The following is a 20,584-nucleotide window of genomic DNA, read 5'->3' as shown; positions in this document are numbered from 1 at the left end:
ATTTGGAAGTTATCTAGTTTAATAGTAGAAATTAGACTTACCAAAATAGACAAAAATCCATTAATCCGAATCACATTCGATCCGATTTAATCGATTATAATCAAAACTTTTATTAAGTGACTCAAATATAATTTTTCATTTTATATTCGCCGCCTTAACGGTCTGGTCGGATTTATGCGGCGGATATATGCCAATCCGCTTAACCATTATATGATTAACACATAAAGCCCAGCAAGCCCCCCAACCCACTTACCCACGTCCAATTCGCTGTCAACTGCCCAGTGCCCATGCGCACGCGGCCACACAGCCCACACCCCCCGGCCCAGATTCTCAGCACAGGCCACCGGCAGCACACAGCACCCTCGTGACCGCGTCTCACTCTTCTGAATCTTTTGATTCTTCTCTCATTCCCTGCGTTCTCACTTCCCAGTTCCCGTTCACTTTCGTTTATGTTTCATACTTTCATTTTTCGTCGCCGTCGTCGATTGCTGCCCATCGCTTGCTCGCGGAGCCTTGTGAGTCTGTGACAACCCTCGCCTCGCAGTGTTGCCGTACCTTCGCCAGTTCGCTGTTCGCCGATCGCTTTCTCGCTCGAGTCGCTCGTCGTTACAGTGTACACTCTTACTCTGTGTACACACTACACTGCACAGACAGCACTCTACAGTCTGAAATCTGAATTTTCTGAATCTTATCTCATTCTCTGCGTTCTCACTTCTCATTCACTTTCGTTTAGGGTTTCACTTTCGTTGTCGTCGTCGACGACTGCCGCCCATCACTCGCTCGCTGCTTCAGCTTCACGAACCATGAAACCAGGTTCAACTCTCTCACTTTTGGGGAAATTTGTCTTCTGAGTTCTGACTTCTGAGTCGTTTGTTGGTTTTTGATTTTTTTATTTTTCTTTTTCTGATTTTTAATTTCTATTTTTGATTTCGTTTCTGTAATTTTTGACTATAATACCAATCAGCCCATAAAAATTTTGTCTTAAGTTGTATTTGAGGTAGTTGATTTGGAGCTTTGTACTTAGATGGTATTCAATATAATTTCACACTAAAAATATAAATCTGACATCCAAACTTTATGGTTCCAAACATGTGTTTGGAGTTAAGTTATTGTAAAAAAATTGTAAAATTATGTTTTGAAATTGGAAATTATTTGGACAAAAAAAGGAAAAGTCAAAAGATTTTACTTTTTTTATGTTTGGTTATGAAACTGTGTAGAATAGGAATTAGCTGTATAGTATGGTTCTATTTTGAACTAGGAAAAAAAATTTAAAAATGAAAGAAAATATGGAAGATTCTACTTTTTTCATATTTAATCACTGAGAAATTTAAGGAATATAGAATAAAATTTTGAACAAATTTCTCGTTTTAAAATTTATCTTAGTTTTTAATCTTATTTGAGTAATCTTTATTTTTAATAGTATTAATATAGAGAGAAAATACAATGAAAAAAAATTATTTTCTTATTATTTTATTTTATCTTCATAGAATCCATCTACTTTTTCAATTATTATTATTTAATATATTGTACATAACAATATTTTCAATTGGTACAGCTCTTTTAAGTCGCTCATAACTCTTCTTTCTTCCATTACAATTGAGCCTTGCCCTTTATTCAACGAGAGTTAGAAAAAAAAAAAAGAATCACATTCTACAACTTATTTGAAAAAAGGCAAATATGTCGGGAGAACATTCAATCGTGATTAAGAGTATGAGTTTGGAACTTATGATTTTAATTGTTGTGAATTTGAAAAAAAAAAAAGGTTAGTGCAATTTGAGATATGTAATTTGAGCATTGGTTGGCTACTTTGTTGGTAGAGCAAGAGATAATGAGATAGTTTTTAAGAATTAAGGTTACCTTTCATTCAATCAATGTCTATTTTAAGGATATAAAATCATAATATAAGAATTTGATAGTTTAAAAAAATTAAAAGATGTTATCATAGTAATGTAAATAAGAATGCATCATAACATTGAATATGGAATGATAATATGCTATTTTTAATATGGAAAATTGGGAATGTCTATTTTGAGAAATTCTCACTATTTGAAAATAGTTGTGTTTAAAGAAACTCGCATGCTTTAAGAACAGTTGTAATGTTTAGATTTTAGAGAGACTCACACGAGTCACATGGTTTAAGTTTCTATTTTGAGTTGGATTGGGACTAATTTATTATGTTTTAATACTTATAGTTTTACTTACATGAATCTGGAGTTGTTAATTAGTATAAACGATTGAATGATTGATATAGTTCCTAGAAAAGTTAATACACAAACTAATTGCAAGTTGTCTTATACAACTTAAATTATTATGACACAAAATAAATTATTAATAAAATTATATTTGAGAATGGCAGATTATCCGCCCATCCGGCATGAATTATTCGACCCGAATCTGCCTAATCCAATATGGATTATAATTTCTTCACCCGATAATCTGCCTTATCTACCATGGATTATCTAACCCGATCCGCTTTGCCAGGTCTAATAGGAATAGAGAGAAAACATTGAAGCAAAGCACTGTTGCCACCGGCATCACCATGTGCAACCTAAACACCATATTCATTGTCACCACCATCACCTCCATTACCACATGAACCCAATCAAGGCACTCTTAAAGTACCACGAGATCAAACCGATATTATTGGCAACAATGCCTATGCATAACATGCATCTGTTGGTTAATTGTATTAATGTTAATTCTATGATTGTAGTATTTTAAATCTGATGTCAATAGATTGTAGATTCCTCTCAATTATTTTTTTTTTGCTTGTATGGAATTCTTGTTAATGTGTAGAATACAATTAGGATTTGTTAATTTAGAACTTAATTAGAAAATATTATGAAAAAATAAAGAAAAGTATGAAAAAATGTGTTTTCATACTTACATTTTAGAAAAGTGGGAAAATTTTAAACATGTAGCAAAATTAAAGAGCAAACTTTTTATTTTACATATGATTAAAATTTTATTTTCTCTAATTTTTAATCATTCTAGAGAATTTTTCATTTAATTTTAATTATAATATTCGATATATAGAGAAAATACAATAAAAATAGATTTCCTACTTATTTTCTTTTCTTATTTTTCCTATTTACATTTTAGAAAGGTGGGCAAAAATTTAAAACATGTAGCAAATTAAAGAGCAAAATTTTCTCTACTTTTTAATCATTCTAGAGATTTTTTCATTTAATTTTTACTTATAATATTTGATATATAGAGAAAATAGAATAAAAATATATTCCCTTCTTATTTTCTTTTCTTATTTTTTTTCAAACAAAATGTTTGATCTGGACAAAGCCTTTAGGAATTAAGAAACAATTACCAATTTTATGTTACCTTAATTATATGCATAAGTTTCACAACCAAAATCAAGACAATAATTCAGAAACTATTATTCAAATTATTGGGTAATAGAAATAGTGACTCCTTTGTGATTTTTCGTTGGTTACAATATCAACCTTTGATCCATTCTTTGGATTGCATATGATCCAAGGACTAATGATGTAGAAGCTTGATTTCACAATTTGGTAATTTTTTTTTGGAAAATTAAACCTCGAAAGCAATGATTTTTGTTTAGTGCATGGTTACAAGCTTTTTTTAGCACACTAGGAGAGTGATTGTTTTGGGCCTTGACTCCTTTGTTGTGTATAGTATCAACATTGGGTGTGTTAAGATTTTGTCCCATAATAACATTACATCAATGTACGTTAAGTCATGAAGCCACTTTCAATAAAGTCTTTATGCTTATTACATGTTAAAATCTCAACATGTATAGTATCAATAGGTAGGGTCGAGTAGTATTCGGTGAAAACTGAATTCGTGACTGAACTGATTAGATTTAGTCAAATTGGTTTGGCTAAGATTTTAATTTTGGTTGTTTTAGTTTAATTTTTAAAATTTTTTGGTGTTTGGTTATCATTTTGGTTTAAGAGAATTTTTTTTGGTTAACTAAATTAACCGACCAAATGTGTATATATATAAAGATATAAATTATAAATATATTTTAAAGAAGCAAATATATATATATATATATATATATATATATATATATATACACACACACACATATATATATATGTAAAGTTGAAATGTATCATGATTTCGGTTAATTTCAGTTGACTGAATTGACTGAAATAAAATTTGGTCGGGTAAGAGTTTGGTTATATCCTTAGTTCTGTTTGGTTCATTTAAGGGATATATTTAACTTAAATTTTTTGATGAATTCAGTTAATTGATCGAACTTACCCTACCAACCCATTGCACAACCCTATTGATGGGCTACAAATTAGTCAAATCCCATCTAAGTTACTTATTGCTTGACTCAAGAATTGCTCATTCGAGTTTGTTAATTTGTTAAGGTGAATGGACCAAACTCAAGCTCACATTTTAAGCTCAAAATATAAATAAGCCAAGATTGAGGCAAATGATATTTGACTTCCTAAACTCGTAATCTAACTCTTTTTAACTAGCTTGCAAGTCAACTTCTTTTACATATGGTCATGTAGCAAAAATTTAAGCTCTCTCTCTCTCTCTCTCTCTTACATAAACTTATTCTAAACTTGATTAATAAATGGGTTGAACATGATCAATGATGAGTTAAACTCTTTTAATTAATAAATCCAACTTGAGTTTCATTTTAAATTCATTTATTAAATAAATCAAATTTAAACTATTAAACTCGACATAATTCAGCTCGACTCAACTACAACCCTAGGAATGGTGCTATACATCAATATGCATAGCCATTTGATAATGTGTCAAAGGAAGAAGAATTTCAATTGTAAACTTTTTTTTAGTTGTTAAGCAAAAAGAAGTTTAATCTTAGTTTGTAGAAAATTGTTTTTTGAAGAGCTCTAGTATGGTTTTAACTTTTCAAGTAATGCCTCTGTTTGTAGGTGTTTGGTTGGTTCTGCCCATGTGGTGAGACCTAACTAATATAAGAAAATAAAATAAAATAAATAATAAAAATAAAAATAAGGGTGTAGGAAGTTGTGACATAAATGTTTAGTTTCCATGCTAAACTTGTTTTAAAGGCTTATTAATTAGTTTTGGTAAACGGAGATATATCTTTCCAAAATGTGCATGTTGACTTTGTAGCTTGGTGTTTTCTTCTTTGAATTGAGGACTCCTAGTAGGATTTATACAACTTTACTTCTCAAGCATGTAAGAGTATTTTTAAAAAGTCATGTACTAACTTCATGGACAAATTGTCTTCACAATTGTGACATGTTATTTATTGTGTGGTCGAATATTATATACATGTTAGGTCTATATAAGGAATAAGTTTCATAATTATGTGGATAGAGTAGAGCATGAGAGTAAGTTCAAGAGATAGTGAATTATAAAAGGGGCTCACTTTGGTTTTCCTCTTATTGAAATTCATTTTTTGGGTTAGGAAAGAGTTTTGAGCATCTCACAATTGTGGGAGAAGAATGATACTTTCTTATTGTATTTTTTTTCTATACCTTGATATCGTGTTTGAGAGTGCGAGTTTCAGGCTTTGGATTTGAATTTAGGAGAATTTGCACAAACCTAATACAATTATGTATTACATTTACTCCTAATCCACACAAATCTAAGTATAATACTTCTCCCAAACATAGGGTGATAGTAAATGTTAGACATCCCAGCTCGGGAGTATATAGTCCAGAGAGGGGGGGGGGGGTGAATGGACTCTTTTGCGGAATTACAAACTTTCTCTACAAAATAAAACACTTGGCAAGATGCGAGCAATTATATCACAATATATGTAATTTAAATCATACACAAGACAAATAATAAAGAGCTTAGGGAGAGAAAATCAACACCGGTATTTTTACGTGGTTCAGCACCAAGCCTACATCCACATCTTGAGACCAACTCAAGGATTCCACTATATGATCTCCTTCACCGGCGGAGAAGCCTTACAACTCGGGAACAAATCCCTACTCGCTCACCAAGAGCCTCTTCGGTTCACAAAGAACCTTCACCAAATGGTCCACAAAGAACCTTACAAGAAGATGATGGAAATTTAATATGATGCTCCTCAAATGAGCAAATATTAAATACAAAGCAAAACTCACACTATCTCTTAAGTAATGAATCAAACACAATTAAAGAGCAAGAGAGAATGAGCACTTGTGAATGAAGAACAACAATGCAAAGTGTTAGGTGCTTAGGTTTTGGTGTAAAAAGATATTTTTCACTAAGAATGATCAAAAGCCTTCAAAACCATGTTAATACAAGTCTAATAGCTTGTATTTATAGTCCAAGAGCTAAAGGAGCCGTTAACTAGCCGTTAGGGGGAAGAAAAAATATTTTATTTGGTAAACTAGCCATTTTCCGCCCGTTAGCATCATTCTGCCCGTTGGACTCGTTGACGAGCCCTTGCTCTCGTCAACTAATCAGACACTGCAACTCGTCGACGAATCCCCTGTGTTTGTCGACGAGATCCCTGAATTAGAAAAAGTATTTTGATAAAAAAAAAAAAAAAAAATTTGATAGAAATTTGACGATTTTTTCTAATTCTGGGACCTCGTCGACAAACACAGGGGATTCGTTGACGAGTTGCAGTGTGTGATTAGTTGACGAGAGTAAGGGCTCATCGACGAGTCCAACGGGCAGAATGATGCTAATGGGCGGAAAATGGCTAGTTTACCAAATAAAATATCTTTTCTTCCGCCTAACGGCTAGTTAACGGCTCCCTTGGCTCTTGGGCTATAAATACAAGTTATTAAACTTTGATCAACATGGTTTTGAAGGCTTTTGATTATTCTTAGTGAAAAATATCTTTTTACCCCAAAACCTAAGCACCTAGCACTTTGCATTGTTGTTCTTCATTCACAAGTGCTCATTCTCTCTTGCTCTTTAATTGTGTTTGATTCATTACTTGAGAGATAGTGTGAGGTTTGTTTTGTATTTAATATTTGCTCATTTGAGGAGCATCATATTAAATTTCTATCATCTTCTTGTAAGGTTCTTTGTGGACCATTTAGTGAAGGTTCTTTGTGAACCGAAGAGGCTCTTGGTGAGCGAGTAGGGATTTGTTCCCGAGTTGTAAGGCTTCTCTGCTGGTGAAGGAGATCATATAGTGGAGTCCTTGAGTTGGTCTCAAGGCGTGGATGTAGGTTTGGTGCCGAATCACGTAAAAATACCGGTGTTGATTTTTTCTCCCTATACTCTTTATTATTTGTCTTGTATATGATTTAAATTTCATATATTGTGATATAATTGCTTGCATCTTGCCAAGTGTTTTATTTTGCAGAGAAAGTTTGTAATTCCGCAAAAGAGTCCATTCACCCCCCCCTCCGGACTATATACTCCCAAGCTGGGACGTCTGACATTTACTATCACCCTATGTTTGGGAGAAGTATGATACTTAGATTTGTGTGGAATAGGAGTAAATGTAATACAAAATTGTATTAGGTTTGTGCAAATTCTCCTAAGATCATAGAAGTGAATTTAGAAGAACAAGGTACAATTAGCAATAGGGAAAACTTGCAAACAATGGATACACCCTCTCAAGATTCCAATCGTCTTTCTTCTTCCATCTCTCTTCCTCCCATCCATCAAAAGAACCACCTCTTCCAAAATTGCCAATCCAGTTGAATACTCCTATATTCCTGATTCTGCTCAGATCCAGGAAACCTCTCTTCCTCTTGTTAATCCTTATAATATTTTTAGAAAAAAGAAATCCTTAGCCAACCAAGTCCATACTCTTCTCATCGCCCATAATAGACCTCATGTCAAAGAATATGTTCAGACCAAAACTCTTGATAAGTGTCTTATCCCACCTTCTTCCAGAGAACAATATATTGACCTTGAGCTTGACCAAGACCTGATCAACCAATGGATCAAAGAAGGTTATACTCACCTTCACTTCGGTGCTGTTCGTCTTCTTCTCACCCTGCATGGCAGAAAAGGACTTCCCGTTACTGCAAGGATCACTCTCTTCAACACCACTTATACTTAGAATGAGCATGCTGCTATTGGGACTACTCTCACTACACTTCAAGCTGGAAGTGTCTGTCTCACCTTTTTCCCAAACTTCAATATTCCTTTATGGGATAAAAATTTGAAGAATTGTATAAAGGTTCAACTTCAAATCACTAGTGCTGCTCCTCAGATATCCTCTGCCTATATGGCTACTCTTCACCACCAGCTCATCTACAGACTACGAGATCATGCTGTTGATCTTCCCCTTCCGGGATAGTCTGACAACACTATTCTTATTACTGCTGAAAGAGAAGATGAAGTGCCAACAATCTTAAAGTTACCAAGACAAATTCCCAGAGATGAATTAAAACAGCTTATTCCTTTGGAATGGATTACCAGCTATGAACAACTTCACTAGCATTCCATACCAATTCATCTTTCAGATTCGGACTTCCAGAAGGAACTGTGAAAGCTGTGTTTGATCCAAAAGACGGTGCTTCCTCCAGCACACCTCCAGTTTTCCAATCCTTGATGATAAAGCCGGTCACTTTGGAAGAAGATATTCCCTTAAACAATGTTAAAGCAGATGGATCTCCCATCTACACTGACAAAATTGAAGGACACTTTATCTGGGATGTTGATCTTTCGATGTGTGATCCTAATTGTGATTGCCATATATCACATCGAAAGGAAACCCAACCGTCCTGCAAACCTTTTCCTCCTCACAAAAGGCCTGATGATCCAAATAACTCATGGATAGGAATTCGACGTTCGGATCCTAAACCTAAGCCCTTATGGATCTATGAAAGAGCCTTTGAGATTCTTTGTGAAGAAGGATTTCTTCCTCTAGAAGAAACTGATCCAGTTCCTTATCAAAGCCCAGTGCCTAGCAAGACTCAAGCCCAACCTATTCCTTGTTTCATGGCATCCCCATATGATAAACATTTTCCACCATTGGAACCCAGGTCATATCCAGAATCAAACCTTCATTCTAGACCTTTTGTTCAAACCTCTGAAGTCCAGCCAGATGGTTCCAAGAAACTACCCTCACAAGCTGAGCAAGTCTTAAACTGGCAAACCCAAAATGCTAGATCTCAGAATTCAACTTTATCTTCCATTGATCATAAGGTCGATAAACTCATTTCTCAAGGTACTCAGATGAACCAAAGACTTGACTGTCTTCATTCCAGACTTGTGGAAAATCAACAGTCTTGATACTGAGCTCAGACATAGAAATGCATTCCTTTTAGCACGATTCGCAATGGGTCCATTTGCAAATAAGCTGGACTTCACCTAAGGATTTCTTCCTTTAGTAGACCAAAATAATTTGATTCACAATGGGGGATATGCGTATAATTCTAAAATTCCAAAATTTGGCTAGCTGAAATCTGTTGCAGCAAGGGCAAATGCCTCTTCTTATATTTCTTTTTGCTTCATGACGATGATTTGTAATTTTAGATATGTTATTATTTGTTATTTACTTTCTTGAGATTATGGTTTTTCTTTTTAATAAATAAATTCAGCAGTATTGAGGAAGGGAATGGCACTATCAGATATCAATATTTTCACCCTTTTTTTTCCTGGTTAGTGCGTGCACAAGATAGTAGTCAGCTGCTGTTCTACTACGTGTTACTGTATTAAATGGATGGCTATATATATTTAGTCAAAGGCCTTCCTTCTGTTGCTTTTTTCTCACAGTTTGATTTATTCAAGGCTGGAATGGAATCATGATTCCAGTCACTATTCCTATTTGTTGTTTGGTTACTCACTAGATGACTCGAATGCTGATTCCTTTGGAATGAGCATTCCTTTTATTTAAGGAATGGTAAAATACATGAGGTCTTCACAGGAATGAGTAGTCCATTCCTAATTTTTACCCTTAAAAATTCCCTGCTAAAAACACTTTATTTGAGGGAAATTTCCCTTGGAGCCCCAATCAAATCACACACCCTTCTCTCTCTCACTCTCTAAAAACTCCATAAGTGTGCACTCTCTCAAAACTCTACAATCATAGTTGTGCTCTTCAATCTTCATCTCTGCAACTCCCATTGTTGGATGGCCACATATCCCTTAAATCAACTTCATTCTAGATATGCAGTCCCTCCAGGGCTCAATTTCTCTCTCTCTAGGGTTCGAGCAGATATGCATTGTTGCTGTCCCTTATTTATCTTCTTCAAGATTTGGTAGGTGGGGTTCTTCAAATTTAAATTTAAATAATGCAAAACTACTTGGCCTGAATAGAAGGGATTTTCTGGTTTCAGCACCTTCTTCGAAATTTGGTAGGTGAGGTTTTTCTAATTTAAATTTAAACCGTTATGGTTTAAATTCAAATGAGCCTAAGGATTTCAGGCTTGCGAAGAGAAGAGTAGTAAGCAAATGGGTTGAGAAGAAAAGACAAGCTAATCCCGATGAAGATGTGAGTCTTGGTATTATAAGGGAGTTGGGCCTAGATCAGTCCAGTTTGGTTGCTGTAGCCAATAAAAATCAAGAAGGCTTGGTTTCAGCTAAGGTTTTTGAGCTGGATCATTAAGTCCACTGTGGGTCTTAACGTAATTGCCGAAGTCCAGCAAAATAAGGTAGGTGAAGCATGTTATTCTGGGATACATAGTATAGGTTCTGATTCTCCTTGTGGTTTGAAGAGACAGAAGCTGGAGGTTCATGCGTCGCTCTCCAATGTTCAAGTGAAGCATGTTAAAAAAAATTGCCAGAATTGAGTATTCCAATTAAAAGATTCTTTCTTCTTTGTTGTCTGATATTGGGGGTGGGTCGCACTCTTTGGAGGTTTTTGGTTCTGATTTTGATGATGAAATGGGAAGTATGTGTGAGTTTGAAAAAGGCTTGCTTTTAGGTCAATTGTTGTTTGAGAATGGATTTGATAGGGATATTAATTAGGCTGAATTTCTGACTCCCAAGTCTGCGATTGTGCCTGTAAATGAGTTGACTGCTCCAATTGGTTTGGAATATGTTCCTTGGTCTGATCAGTTGGAAGGTAGGTTAGATAGTCCTATGAAGAAGCACAAGTTGGTGTTTACCATTTGAGGAACACTAAGAATCATGTAATAGATTTGGTTGAAGAGGGTTCTTTGGCTATTGTTTTTTATCTTGAGGTTAACTTATTCATATTCCTGGAGATTCCATGTCTATTGAGAAAGTGTTGACAATGCGAATGCACTTTCATTGGAGGATCATAAAAATTCGTATTCGCAAAGAGGTATCCTTCCCATTTCCAATCATTCTAATTTTTCTAATAATGTTGTATGTTAGGGAGGGGATTCCTTCAAGGGAGATGTCATTACTTTTAGTTCTTTGGGGGGTGAGAGAGACAAAAGAGATATGCAAAAAATCCTAGAGGATATGGGTTTAAAGCTAGTGAGTCCTTTAGGCCATAAGATAAAGTTGGGGGTGAGTCCTAGAACTTATGAGAGGGAAAAAAAATGAAGGTTCAAAAGAAATTCAATAAGTTAGGGCTTGTTCGGTATTGTTGTTTTTTCTTGTTTTTTGTTTTCTATTTTTGTTTTTCTACAGTAAAAAAACAGATTATAAAAATGTGTTTGTTTATGTTGTCAATTGTTTGTTTCTATTGTCAGTTTTAGTTGTTTGCTAAACCAAATTTTATGGTTTTCAATTGTTTTGGAAAACTGTTAGAAATTTTAATATTCGGAAATATATTTTTTGGATTAATTTATTCATTTTATACATTTTTAATTTAAAATAAAAATTAAATGATCGTATAGATTTAAATATAATTAAGAGAAAAATATACATAAATTTTTAAAAATAATAATAAAGCCAATTACAAAATAATTTTACTATTTTTTAATTTTCATGTCCAATAAAATTTTTATTGTAAAGTAAAATTTGAAAGTAGAACAATTAAGTAAAATAATTATTATTAAAATTTATTTTTATTATAGTAATTTTTTAATATATATTATTTATAATTTTATTATTTAATCATATTTTTATAAAATTTAAAGATGAAAATGAGCATTTTTTTGATTAAGTTTTAAATTTGTATTAGTTTTGTAAATGTTAACCAAACAAGTTGTTGGTTTCTAGCTTTTAGTTTCTATTTCCGATTTTTGATTTTTGTTTCTCTAATTTTTTATAGTGATACTAAACGGCCCCTTAGCTTCTTCTTTTAATTATGGTTGGGTTAACGGAGGAGGTAAAAGGGGTGGGGTAAGAGACTAAATAATGAAGCTTATTAATTGGCATATTAGGGTTCTATGGTATGTTAGGAACAGGGGGCTGATTTGGGAAGTGCTGATTAGGCATTCTCTTGATTTAGTTTTACATTGGGAAACTAAATTAGAAAATGTAAAACTAAATCAGAAAATGTTGGGGGTTGGGGGTGGGGGGGTGGGGAGGGAGGGGGTAGTCAAAGATTATTTGGGAGGGCAGGTGTCAGGATTGGGAGTTTATTTCTTTTCAGGGCTCATCTGGGGGCATTCTTCTTGTTTGGTGTACTCGGTTTATTACTAAAGTTGATAGTTTTGTTGGGTTTTTCCACTTTCAGTTTTGGTAGATATTAAAGGTAGAGGTCATTGGTGGGTTATGTCTGTTTATGGTTTTTCGAGACCCAATTTTCGGTCTTTTTTATTTTTGAGGTGAGTTGTATGCATTTTTTGGTTTTTGTCCCCTAGATGGATTGTAGGTGTTGACTTTAATGTTGTCAGGTTTCTTGAGGAGAAAAAAGGGGGAGGTAGGTTTTCTTTGAGTATGCAGTATTTTGGTAGGTTTATTAGGGATTGTGGGTTTGAGGGATTTTCCCATGGATATTGCTCGTTTTTCTTGGTCTGTGGGTGGGGAGAGGGCTGTTCCCAGTGGATTAGATAGATTTTTATTTTGTAGATATTGGGAGGATGAGTTTGCTAATCTTTCTCAAACTGTTATGTCTAGAACTGCGTCTGACCATTTTCCTGTTTTGTTGGAATCTTGAAGTGGGGTCCCTCTCCCTTTTGGTTTGAGAATATGTGGCTTGATCACGATTCTTTTCTTTCTGTGGTGAGAGATTCTTGGTGTGTTGATTTGGAGAGGAGTTGGGAAGGTTTTATGTTAATGAGGAAACTTAAACGTCTTAAGAAGACTTTGAAAATATGAAATAGGCAGGTTTTTGGGGATATAAGGATGAAGAAGGCTGTCATTTTGGGAGAGTTCGATTTTTTAGATAGAAAAGAGGAAGGTATTAATTTATTGGATGGTGAGGAGGGTAAATGAGTTTCCTTGAAGAATAAGTTGGAGGATTTGATGTTTTTGTAGAATTAAGAGGTTGGAGGAAAAAGACTAAATTTAAGTGGGCAAAAGAAGATGATTGTAATACACAAATTTTTTCACTGATTGGCTAATGGGAAGATTAGGAGAAACTTGATTAGGGATTGAATTTGGGAGGTGATGAGGTTATTTTGATTCTCGTTTGATTGCAAATGAGATTACTAATTTATTTTCCAATCTTCTGTAGGCCTATGATTGAGGGTTTAGATTGGAATCCCATTTCTTGGGATCATGTAAGTTTGTTGGAAAGGCCTTTTGAGGAGGAGGAAGTTAAGGCAATTGTGTTTGGGATGGAAAGGGATAAAGCTTTAGGTCCAGATGGGTTTAATTTGGGTTTCTTTTCCAAGAGTGTTGGGACGTGGTTAAAGTTGATTTGTTAAGGTATTTAATGAATTCTATTGTATAATGGGATTTCTTAGCAAGAGCATTAATTCCACTTTCATCACTTTGGTGCCTAGAACAAATCTATTGAGAATGCTGATTTTAGGCCTAATAGTTTTGTGACTAGTGTGTATAACAGTATTAGACCATTGCTAAATTACTAGCTAATAGATTGAGTGTGGTGTTAGATGATGCTATTTCTAAGCGCAAAGTGCTTGTGTGGGGATAGGCAGATTGTGGATGCTATTTTGGTTGCTAATGAGGTTGTAGGGGAGGTTCTTAGGAAGAAGGAGAATAGAAATTGGATTTTGAAAAAGCTTATGATAAGGTTAACTGGAAGTTATTGGATGAGGTGTTAGCTAGAAAAGGTTTTGGGTAGAGATGGAGTATTTGGATGAGGGATTACTTGTCTAATGCTTTTTTCTCAGTTATTGTGATTTGAAAACCTAAATCTTGGGTTGAAGCATCGTCGAGAGGTGTTAGAAAAGGGGATCCATTATCTCCTTTTTGTTTATTTTGGTTGTTGATGTTTTGAGTAGAATGGTGGAGAGGGTAGTTTGATAAGGGTTTAGTTGTTAAAGGACTAAAAGATAGAGATCCATCTTTAGTTTGCTGATGATACTTTGTTTTTCATTCATGATCATACAGATTTTTTTTTTGAATATCTTGACTCTTCTTCAAAATTTTGAGAGGGTTTCTGGGCTTAAAATGAATTTGGGGAAGTGGTATGGCAGCCATCAATTTGACATCTGGTCTAGGGAGTTGGTCTTGTTAGCGGTTCTGGTCTTTTGGATTGGCCCTTGTCTTATCTAGGTGTCCCATTGGGAGGTAATCCTAGGTCTATGGTTTTTTGGGATCCAGTGGTGGAGAGAGTCTCTAAGTGTTTGGATGGGTGGAAAGGTGCGTTATTTTCTTTGGGGGGTCGCATTACTCTTATTCAGGCTTGTCTTGCTAGTATCCCTCTTTATTACTTGTCTGTTTTAAGGATTCTGGTTGGGGTAGCCAGTAAAATTGAGAAGATAATGCAAGATTTCATTTGAAATAAAAAGAAATTAGGCCCATAATTTAAGTCAAAGTTGAGCAAAAAAAAAATCGTGAGATAACTTGGAGACTGTTTGTTTGTAGGACTAGGTTGGAGGGTTTTGAGTCTTGGTAAGTTGGTGTCTAAAAACTTTGCTTTTCCGGCTGAATGGTATAGCCGTTTCCCTTAAGAGGAGTCCTCTCTATGGAAAGAGTCATTCAAAGTAAATATGGTGTGCATGTGAATGGTTGGGATGCTAATTTAGGAATTAGATGTTCTTCAGAAAGTCTGTGGAGGTGTACTTCTCCGGTCTACCCCTTCTTTTTCCTCACACTAAGTTTGTCTCGGGTAATGGTTCTTGTATTCATTTTTGGGAAGACTTCTGGTGGGTTATGCTGCTTTATTATATTCTTTTTCTTGTCTTTATTATTTGAGTTCAGGACATAATGAGGCTATTTCCTTATTTTTGATTTCTGAAGGTCATTCATTTCTTGGGACTTCCATTTCCATAGAACTCTTAATGATAGAGAGGTGGAGGAGTTGTCTTCCTTCTTGATATTATTGGGGACTTCTCGTCCTTCCTTTGGGATGGATATGTGTTTTTGGCCTTTAGATTATTCTGGGGCTTATTTTTACAAATATTTTTAGGACTAGTTGATATATGATAATATTTTTTTTCCGCTCATAGAATTATTTGGAAGGTTAAGAGTTCCCTTAAAGATCAAGGATTTTATTTGGTTGGTTGTTCTTACTAGGGTAAACTCCAACAATCTGTTGCAGAGTAGTAGATTTTCAAAGGTACTTTCTCCTGATATATGTTTTCTTTGTCGTGATAGTTCTGAAACAGTGACTCATTTGTTTTTGCACTGCTTGTTTGCTTGGAATATATGGTGTAAGCTTTTTGGTCTTTTGGGGGAAAATTGGCTGTCCAAAGTCAGTGGAGGATTTGTTGGCCACTTTTGCTGGCTTTGGTAAAAGGAAGGATGCTCATGCTTTGTGGACGTGTGTGGTTTTTGCAGTTCTGAGGGGTTTATGGGTTGAAAGAAATGCCCATATATTTATGGAAAAAAAGATGAATGAATTTTTTATTTGAGAGAAGATTCATTATTTAGCCTTGCTTTAGTGTGCTTCTGCTAGTTGCTTAGTGAGGTTTTTGGATATTGAGCGGGATTGGTTGGCTCTGTTAGTGCGATTGTTTGAATTTTGTTTTATTTATATTCTCTCTTTCCTTTCTTCTATTTTGGAGGATTTCTTGTTCTCCTTCTTTTACATTCTTATTTCTCTAATAAAGTTATCTTCTTTTGCTATAAAAAAAAAAAAAATTCTTTTTTATTTCATCCATGGGCTATTATTATTTCTTCTGCCACAATCTTCAGACTGTATGTTGTTGTTTGAACTATATATGCTTTGGGTTAGTTTCATTTTTGGAAGGGTGTTTCTTCTTGATTTAGAACCTTTTAGCTTGATGTCTATGCACAACAATTGTTCTGTTAGTTCTGTTAGTTGTTTTGTTTTCAGTTTCCTTCTGTGCATCAGTAGGAATTATAACATAGCAGCTATGGAGATTGCTGAAAATACAAATTTGATAATTATATTTAAAATTTATGGAAAATTCATTAAGAAAAAGAAAATATACGCAGCAATGAAGATTGAAGAATGCAGAGAATACAAATTTACTTGAATAAGATCATTGGAGTTCACACTGCAACTGTTACTGAGCTGTAGAGCACAGTCAGCACAGATGTAGTGCGTGTCCACTGCTATAATAAAAATAGTTGCACACAGATAAATATTGCATCTTGCTGGCGTGATAAATCTGAGGCCCAATGGTTTTATTGGGTTAGTGGCTAGTTTGAGTTTAAAAGCTATGCATGAAAGTCCCAATGGCTTAAAACCAAAGAAGTTCATGAGTCCAGAAAGCCAACAGATGCCTTTTTTTTCCCTAAAACCAGCAGAATAGAGAGTGGGCTCTTGCACTGAAGAACCCTTGCCAGCTAACCCATGCAATTCCTCCCTGGGCAGTCCCGCACCCTTGTTTCTTCTACGCTTTCAGGCTATTGTAGTTCCCCTTATTTTTGTATTTCTATTTCATTTTTAGATCTCTCTCCTCTCCAACAACAACCCCACCCCCCCCCCCCCCCTGCGGGGGCACCCCCCATGGTCAGTGCTTGGATGCTTTTATGTCTGATTTGTTAACTGACTGTAATATGACCATTTTGTTTGCTCTCTTAAAGGTTTGAGGAACTCCATTGCTTGTAACCATCTCCAAACCCCCTCGCTGTCACTCCAACTGCAAAAGATTTGCCCTTCGCGTGCCCTTCACCTCCACTAGGAGGATTATTCAGACTTGGTAAGTTTTGAGGACAAGTTTCTGGTTTTGAACTCTGTATCGGTTGTGTGAAATTTCAGCTGCGGATAAATTGTTGCTGTTTGCTTGAACTTTGGTTTTCTTATAATATTTTCCTTGATATTAATTAAAGGCTAAAAGAATGCTGACACGTTCCACGTGTTAAAAGCGTTATTTGAAACTGTGTATAAGTTTATAACTTGAATTGAGAACAAAAAAATCAAGTATAAATTGTTCTTTTATATAATGGGGGACCTGGGGTTCTGGAGGTTTACTGTAACCGGTTGCAGCTAAACCATGATTTTGCTTTATTTATGGAGAGAGAGAGAGAGAGAGAGTCAAGACAAATATTCCAAGATACTAATTAAATAATTCTCTTATTTTTATTCTCTCCATATGACAAATATCTCAAATTTTTTGGTTGGAACTCCACTGCCCTGAATGGTCTCGTTTGAAAACATCCGAGTGACATTTGCTATATTGAGCATGTAAGCATGCTGATATGGGCCTCAGATGATGTTCATTACTTCATTCTGTTAAGTTAGAGTTGCGGCACAAAGACTTCTAGTTTATCTCATCCTTTAATTTTTTGGCAAGGACTGATTTGCTATGTTCATTGATTTTTGATATTTTCTGAACTCCTCTACTGTTGTTTCTCTTCAATATTTTTAGGTTTGAAAAATTCTCATTCATTGTTGTTCTGTTTTTTGTTTCTGTTATTTTGTTTTCTCATTTGGGTTTGCATGGATAATCTAGGCTTTTTGGGATATGTACTGTGTACTTGTCATTGATATTTGCCCTTGCTAAAGTAAATGCCTTTTTCTAGTCCCAGAATGCTCTGATGAAATGTCACCAAAAAAAAAAAAATTTCAAAAAAGATATTTTCTGTTTTTGAATGAAATATCATTTATGCAAAATGCACTTTGCTATTTTTAGGATTCATAATTATATTATGCATTTAATATAAAACCAAAGCATGATTAGCCTTTTCATTTAACAGCACAGCCTTTCCCTGGTTGTGCTTGAATTCTAGTTTGTTTACAGTCCATTTGTAGCAGGATGTTTTTCTAAATGCCGTTGGGCAAAATTGAAATTGCGAGCACAGTGATGCCCTTTAAATGAAATGTCATAACAAATTGAATGGTTATCGAGTTCTATGAGAGAGAGAGGAGCTTCTAGTTTTGGATTCTAGTCTTTGCTTTTGCATTTTATTGGATTTTTTTGGTAACTGAGTTAGCTGAGCTATAAGTTGTAGTTGAGTTCTATATGGTTGCCCTGTGCCTCCACCCATGTCCCACAATTATAGCCATCTGTTCTCTTTCTTGTGCTTAATTTTGCTGTTGTATTTTGCCATGAAGTTTGAGCTTCATTCGTTTCTGATTCTCCTATCTTTTCAACACTTGATGAGAAAGCAGTTTTTTATTTTTTTCCTCTTCTACTAACCAGTTAAAGGTTTTGCTTATTTCTTTGATACCTTTTGGTTTCAGGTACTACAGAGTTTTGGTCTGCCTCTATGTAGTTTGAAGCACATATCCTCTTTCAAACCATTTTCATCTATTGGCACACCATTTCCACCCAACAACATAATTATGAAACTCATTGCGCTTCTCAGAACCATTCGGGCTCTTCCTACTCTTCCCCGAATAACTGGGCCTGTGCAATCTCGCTCATTCCAACATGATTTTGTTCCAAGAGATCCCAAGGCCAAACCCAAAAGATACAAGCTTCCCCCTTTCTATGATCCATATGGGCCAAAACCCCCACCATCTGAAAAAATCGTTCAGCTTGCTGAGCGCATTGCTGCCCTTCTTCCGGAAGAGCGATTACAAATTGGCCCCATGCTCAGCAACAAGCTTAGGCATCCAAAGATGCAGCAGATCTCCACAGAAGGTATGGATATGGGTGCGCAGGGAGGGGCAGCTGCTGGGACAAAGGTAGAGGAAAAGAAGGCAGAGAAAACGGCATTTGATGTGAAGTTGGAGAAGTTTGATGCATCGGCAAAAATCAAGGTGATCAAAGAAGTCAGGGCTTTTACAAACTTGGGATTGAAGGAGGCAAAAGAACTGGTTGAAAAGGTTCCTGTGTTGGTGAAACAAGGTATCACCAAGGAGGAAGCTAATGACGTAATAGAGAAGATTAAGGCTGCTGGTGGAATTGCAGTAATGGAGTAAAATCTTTTCTTTTTTGGGTGAGTGTTCTGTTTAACAGGATTGTCATTGTAAGAATTATGGGTTTCCTAGCTATAAAATGGATTTTATGAGGGGCCAATAGCCATTATCATCACTCAATAAATGAATAATTAGGTCGGGATTTTATTTTTGCAATGAATCATGTCGTTCAAATTTATTTTAGTATTAGAACTCTGACTGGGTAAACTGATTTAGAGATGGCAAAATGGGTCTATTAGCTGAGTACAAGTGTTGATGAAGATTATGGGTTTGGATTCAAATTGATCTGTTTATAAATTTTGTATAAAACACAAACTTGAATCTATACAATTAGTTAATGCCTTGATGGGCTATAAATGGAAATTCATTAATAAAAAATTTCAACTAATGCTAGTCACTTTTTTTTTTTTTTTAAATTTATTATTTTGTTTCATATTGCAAAAAATGTAAATTAAAATTTGTTTATTGGTTAGACAGGTAAACCCAGTTTAGATTCATCCAATAAATGGGTCACGAATTCGATTTAAACCAATAAATCACTAATGAATACTGACCCATTTTCTCACCACTAGTGGAAATGTGTTTTGGGAGGAACTCTGGTCTGGGTGGCTGCCTGCATGTTGTTTGATGGCCAAGCTGCATTACAAATGTACTACTATATATATATATGAATATTTGGTATTCAAATAAATTAGAGTTTCGATGTAAGATATAAATAAATCACTAGTTGTATAAATTTGTCCTGTTAAATACAATCATAACTAAGTTGGAAATGCCGAGAAATTAAACACAAAATATAATAATCACATCAAACACAAAAATGTGTCAATTTATACTATGAATTAGAAAATGTCAGCATCATGTTCATGAAATTGATACATGAGGTTATGAAAAATCTTGTACTTTGTAATTTGTTGTTAGCTCGAAAAGCTGTATAGAACGGAGGGACATATTGGGGGAATGCTTCTCTTATTCCAATCTTTCCAATCTGTGTAATATTGACACTTTGTATGGAACAATTTATTTACCATAAAATACATGAATTGTACTACACATCGATTCACTTTGGTATGAGCTTCTTCTTTAGGAATGATTTGAAGAGAATATTCTTGAGGGTGAAGAAGCAGAACCTCATGTAGTCTTGCTCCATTTATTGTTACAAGTGTCAACCCTGAGTGCTCCACCCCTAACCCATTTTACATAAAGAATAAGAATTTGTGTTAAGACCGACCATATCATTGTCAGTGCCTTGCAACATGTCGTGAAATTACATTTAAAAATGTAAAGATCGGAGTACCAATGGAGTATCGAGTTGTAGTAAGACAAACCATAACATCAGTACGTGCCTCCCTAAACCGGATAAGATGCGATATAGACAATAGATGATAGTTTAATCATTTCCGAAATTGATTTTGAAAATTTCCATGCCCAAGAAGTTCTTGAGAACCTCAAGAGATTGATAGGGCTCCAAATTGACTT

General features: G+C 35.0%; 1 protein-coding gene across 2 annotated transcripts; it reads left to right on the top strand.

The window, feature by feature from the left end:
- The first annotated feature begins 201 nt into the window (after positions 1 to 201).
- On the top strand, positions 202 to 19,261 carry LOC131146500 (uncharacterized). Of its 2 annotated transcripts, XM_058096134.1 has the most exons (4): positions 202 to 613; positions 734 to 813; positions 16,825 to 16,940; positions 18,425 to 19,261. In XM_058096134.1, the coding sequence occupies exon 4, from the start codon at positions 18,527 to 18,529 to the stop codon at positions 19,106 to 19,108; it is 582 nt and encodes a 193-aa protein (XP_057952117.1). In that variant the 5' UTR covers positions 202 to 613; positions 734 to 813; positions 16,825 to 16,940; positions 18,425 to 18,526; the 3' UTR covers positions 19,109 to 19,261. The 2 variants fall into 2 exon arrangements, with proteins under 2 accessions (XP_057952117.1, XP_057952116.1); XM_058096133.1 differs by lacking the exon at positions 16,825 to 16,940 and having other exon boundaries at positions 232 to 613.
- Positions 19,262 to 20,584: the final 1,323 nt, after the last annotated feature.

This window comes from Malania oleifera, chromosome 13 (assembly GCF_029873635.1).
Source record: "Malania oleifera isolate guangnan ecotype guangnan chromosome 13, ASM2987363v1, whole genome shotgun sequence".
In the NCBI taxonomy this organism is placed as follows: Eukaryota; Viridiplantae; Streptophyta; class Magnoliopsida; order Santalales; family Ximeniaceae; genus Malania; species Malania oleifera.
This window is presented reverse-complemented; position numbering and strand designations above follow the sequence as displayed.

What these genes read in the sequence shown, in the direction of transcription:
- LOC131146500 (XM_058096134.1), top strand. Translation starts at nt 18,527, where the DNA reads ATGAAACTCATTGCGCTTCTCAGAACCATTCGGGCTCTTCCTACTCTT.